At 38.3% G+C, this 4345-nt stretch overlaps 1 protein-coding gene across 1 annotated transcript; it reads left to right on the top strand.

Moving 5' to 3' along the window:
* The first annotated feature begins 927 nt into the window (after nucleotides 1-927).
* On the top strand, nucleotides 928-3368 carry LOC120714594. The gene is made up of 2 exons (XM_040000886.1): nucleotides 928-2603; nucleotides 2829-3368. The coding sequence occupies exons 1-2, from the start codon at nucleotides 1206-1208 to the stop codon at nucleotides 3345-3347; spliced, it is 1917 nt and encodes a 638-aa protein (XP_039856820.1). The 5' UTR covers nucleotides 928-1205; the 3' UTR covers nucleotides 3348-3368.
* The last annotated feature ends 977 nt before the right edge of the window (nucleotides 3369-4345 follow it).

The following is a 4345-nucleotide window of genomic DNA, read 5'->3' as shown; positions in this document are numbered from 1 at the left end:
ATGCGAGTAAGCATGAAAACTAGGGATATGTGTTTTGTTTTTTTGTTTTTAATATACCCAGTGACTATAGTCAGTGAAGATGATCCTCGTTTTTTTAGAAACTCCTTCAGAATCACTCAGTTATACACTTTTCACACCTGGGAGCTACCAAGTACAACCACAGTATTATACTCTTTCTGTCTCTGAGTGGCTCCACTTGGAGCACTTAGGGATTCAGCAACACCCTCAAAAGCAGCTCGGTGTTAAAATGAAGGAAGAAAGCGTCTACTCTCCCCTTATTTTCTGTCCTTATTTGGAGATTTCCTTGGTCACTTGAGATATTACAAACTGTGCCCCATTTTTTTTTCAAGAAATCTGTTTCTCAACTTTTTTCTTTTTTTAAAATCCAATATATCCAACACATTTCTGTGTCTATCATCTGTATCTGAAAGGAAGTGTGCAAATAACATACAACTATACAGTGAAATAATTATACATATACATTACAATACTGCAAAAGAAGTTCCAAAAGATGCTTATTAGACACTTTATGGAAAACAGTCTTCACAGCTGTGGTCTCATGGTATTAATTTTACTTTGGTCTTTAAGCAGATTCAGGTTAGATGAATGAATTGAATAATGTATGGTTTCAGTTAAACTTTTGCTCCCATTTGTTATAAGTGCATTAAGTTCCCAGGGAACACATTTCCATCCTTTAGACTTTCAATCAAAGAGTGCCCACAAATTCTCATTGTGGTCTGGCAAGGCTCAAAAAAGGTCTAATTTCAAGTAGAATGTACGACAAATGATTGACATATGTTCTCCTTTGCTAGGCTGGGAAATAATATAATAGCATGTGCTTGGTAATATATTTTATAAAGATTATTTAAGTGGCTAAAAGCTAAATATACTGTTCCTAATTATTTAGAAGAACATACATGTAGACAGTGATGCCGGTAACGCGTTGCTTAGTAACGCGTTACTCCGAATATGACCACTTTTTCAGTAACGACTAATCTAACGCGTTACTATTTCCATAACAGTAGTCAGATTAAAGTTACTTGTCCAAACCACTGTGCGTTACTATTTTTTTAAGCAAAAAGATTTGGTTTCTTCTTTTCGTCTCAGCGGATGACAAACGCATACGTGTCGTGAAACGTCACATAAGCGACAGGTCACGTTTCCCGCTCACAAGCAGCCAGCGACGTAAAAAAGTGTAAACAACAATGGAGGGAGAGAGATGTTCGTTCTTTAGCTGGAAATATGGTCACTATTTTGAGTTTCTGTCAACTAAAGATTTAAATATTAAGGTTCGTTGTACACTCTGTGTTGGCGAAAAAGTGTTATCTACCTTCAAAAACACTACGTCAAACTTAAAGAAACATTTGGAGTCGCAGCACAGCACAGTCAAACTCACAGAGAGAGTCCCACCAAGTGGTCCGAAGCAGAGAGCCGTGACTTCCGCAGAAGGTCCTACACCCCCCAAACAACAAAAGTTGGACTTTGGTGCAAAACCAGTAAGTGATGAAGAATTGAAGAAGTTGGTCGCGCAGTATATTGTAGAAGAAATGCTACCTATAAACACTGTTGACTCGCCCTCGTTTCGTGCCATAATAAAAAAGATCCCTACTTCTGTTAATGCCGAGCTGCCTCACCGAACGACTTTTACTTCTTACTTGGAGAAGGAGTTTACAGAAATGGAGAGAAATTTGAAGGCCACACTGAATGAGATTGACTTTGTTTCAACTACCGCGGATATTTGGACTGCTAACAACAGAAGCTATATGGGAGTAACGCTCCACTGGATCAGTAGAACCACATTAGAGCGTCACAAGGTTGCATTAGCATGTAGGCGAATTCGTGGTAGACACACGTATGATGTCATTGGTACAGAAATCGAAAACATCCACTCCTCTTATGGATTACTCAACAAAGTAGTTGCAACAGTTACTGATAATGGATCCAACTTTGTTAAGGCGTTTCAAGTTTATCATCCTGTCACGGAGTCCGATGATGAGACGGAGGAGGAAGAGTCCAGCCCCAAAGACGATGATGTCACTTTTTCTGATCTGTCAGAAATCCTCTCGGCTGAGAATGAAAGTGATGGTCAGCTGTCTCTTCCCCCGCACCGCAGGTGTGCTTCGCACACCATCAACATAATTTGCACACGTGATGTGGAGAAACATTTAACAACCAATGCAGAGAGCAGGGCTGTGTATAGGAGCAGCACAGCAAAATGCACAGCTCTTTGGACCAAATCGAGTAGATCTACACTTGCATCAGAAACAGTGGAAGAAATCAGCAAAAGAAAGCTCCTAATACCAACATCCACAAGGTGGAATTCCTTTTTTGATGCTGTAAAGAGAATTGCAGAAATCCCCATGGGTGAGCTGAATACTCTGTGCACAAAGCTAGGACTGAAGTGCTTCAAAGATCAAGAATACCAGTTCCTGCATGAGTACTGCATGGCCATGAAACCTCTGACTGCAGCACTGGACATTTTACAAGGCGACTGTCCATATGGAACTTTACTACCAACACTTGAAGTTCTGATGCAGAAGACCCAGGCTGTGAAAGATGACCTCTCCAGGATGACTGCAGGCCTTCCAGATGCCATTGTACAGGTACGCTCTATCTTGAAATTAGTCAGATTTTTTGCTTCATACAATTCACAAACATGGAACAGAATATTAATTATCATTGAAAAATAAGATTAAAACAATTAAAATGTTTACAAGTAACCTAAAACAAAATAAATCCATAATACTGATCTCATATTAGGCATGGTTTGCAAATAATTCAATAACATAATAAATTGTAGGCATAAAAATATCAATTATGTTTTTTAGGCTATTCAGACTCGTTTCGCCGGTGTGCTGGATGACAAAGATGCCCTTCTTGCAGCTGCCAGTTGTCCAAAATTCAAACTCCGATGGCTGAGAGATGCAGGGAGGAGGGAGCGAGTAAAACAGCTTCTGACAGCAGAGTGTTGCACCACTGCTCCTCTGGCAAAAAACCCTGCCAGTGTGCCCAGTGCTACTACATCTAGCAGCCAAGGTGAGATGGACTTTTTCACTTTTGAGGCAGAGCCAGAGGAGGAGACCTATTCTGCAGAAAAAGAAGTCATGGACTACCTGATGTCAGGCTACGACCTTCAGATTCTGCATAAATTTTCAAGCATAAAGACAATTTTTTTAAAGTATAACACTCCAACCCCATCAAGTGCTCCTGTGGAGCGACTTTTTAGTCTGGGAGGTTTGGTGCTCACGCCTAAAAGAAATCGACTTTCTGACAAAAGGTTTGAGAAGCTTCTGTTAATGAGGTACAACCACTGGTTTACTCGCTCCACTCTACTGTTTCCCCCATAACATGCGATGACAACATATACTGAAAAAACAGAGAATGGGGAATCCAATTTAAATAATTCAATTACTTGTAAATAGTTAAGTTTATCAAAGTCACTTAATAAACTTATTAAAGTTTTCAAGTTGATTAACTTAAAACAATTACCTGCAAGGAAGTAAGGCAATTTAAGTTGGACCTGCAGTCTCTTTTTTTTTTTTTTTTTTTTTTTTTTCATAAGATTAGTCCAAAGTTACAAAAGCGGACAATAGTGCTTACATGTGGATGGTATAAAAAGTATCTTAAGGGAAGTCAAGAAAGACTCTTTGTTTGTTTGTTTGTTTTTTTATAAAAAGTATTTATGTTAAGTGAAGTAACAAAACTGTCTTTATTTTCATACAAACAAGTATTTCTGTCAGGAAAAAAGTTAAGTTCAACTTCAAATGTCAGGAGATATATTGTTGACATTACTGTTAAAATACACTTCCAATAAAGTGAGTATTGGCAAAATCGGTTGATGTTTTTATGTTGAGGCAGTGGGGAGTGTTATTGGCAGCTTCTGAAAGTAACTAATAAAGTAACTAGTAATCTAACTTAGTTACTTTAAAAATAAAGTAATCAGTAAAGTAACTAAGTTACTTTTGGAAGGAGTAATCAGTAGTCCGTAATATATTACTTTTTCAAAGTAACTGTGGCAACACTGCATGTAGATGGATGGAGTGGGATGACTGTGAATCTGCAGATTTTGGCTTTCACTCACAATGTTGCTAGGTTTAGACACCATTGCTACTTCATTAGATTTAAGAAAGGAAAGTGTGTGCTTTAGGTAAAACTATGCCTACTCATAATATTACCCCTGAATATGGCGAGCGTCCTGCACAAGCATGTTTTTATGAGACGGACAGATAATGCTTTTAAGGGTCTCGCCGATTTAACAAATGTCACTGTTTAAAGTCCAAGGAATTTCAACTCGCATAAAAAAAACAATACGATTTGTTGAACATTGACAAATACACATATGTAA

The sequence above is a fragment of the Simochromis diagramma genome, unplaced genomic scaffold (assembly GCF_900408965.1).
Source record: "Simochromis diagramma unplaced genomic scaffold, fSimDia1.1 OVJJ01000596.1, whole genome shotgun sequence".
Lineage (NCBI taxonomy): Eukaryota > Metazoa > Chordata > Actinopteri > Cichliformes > Cichlidae > Simochromis > Simochromis diagramma.
This window is presented reverse-complemented; position numbering and strand designations above follow the sequence as displayed.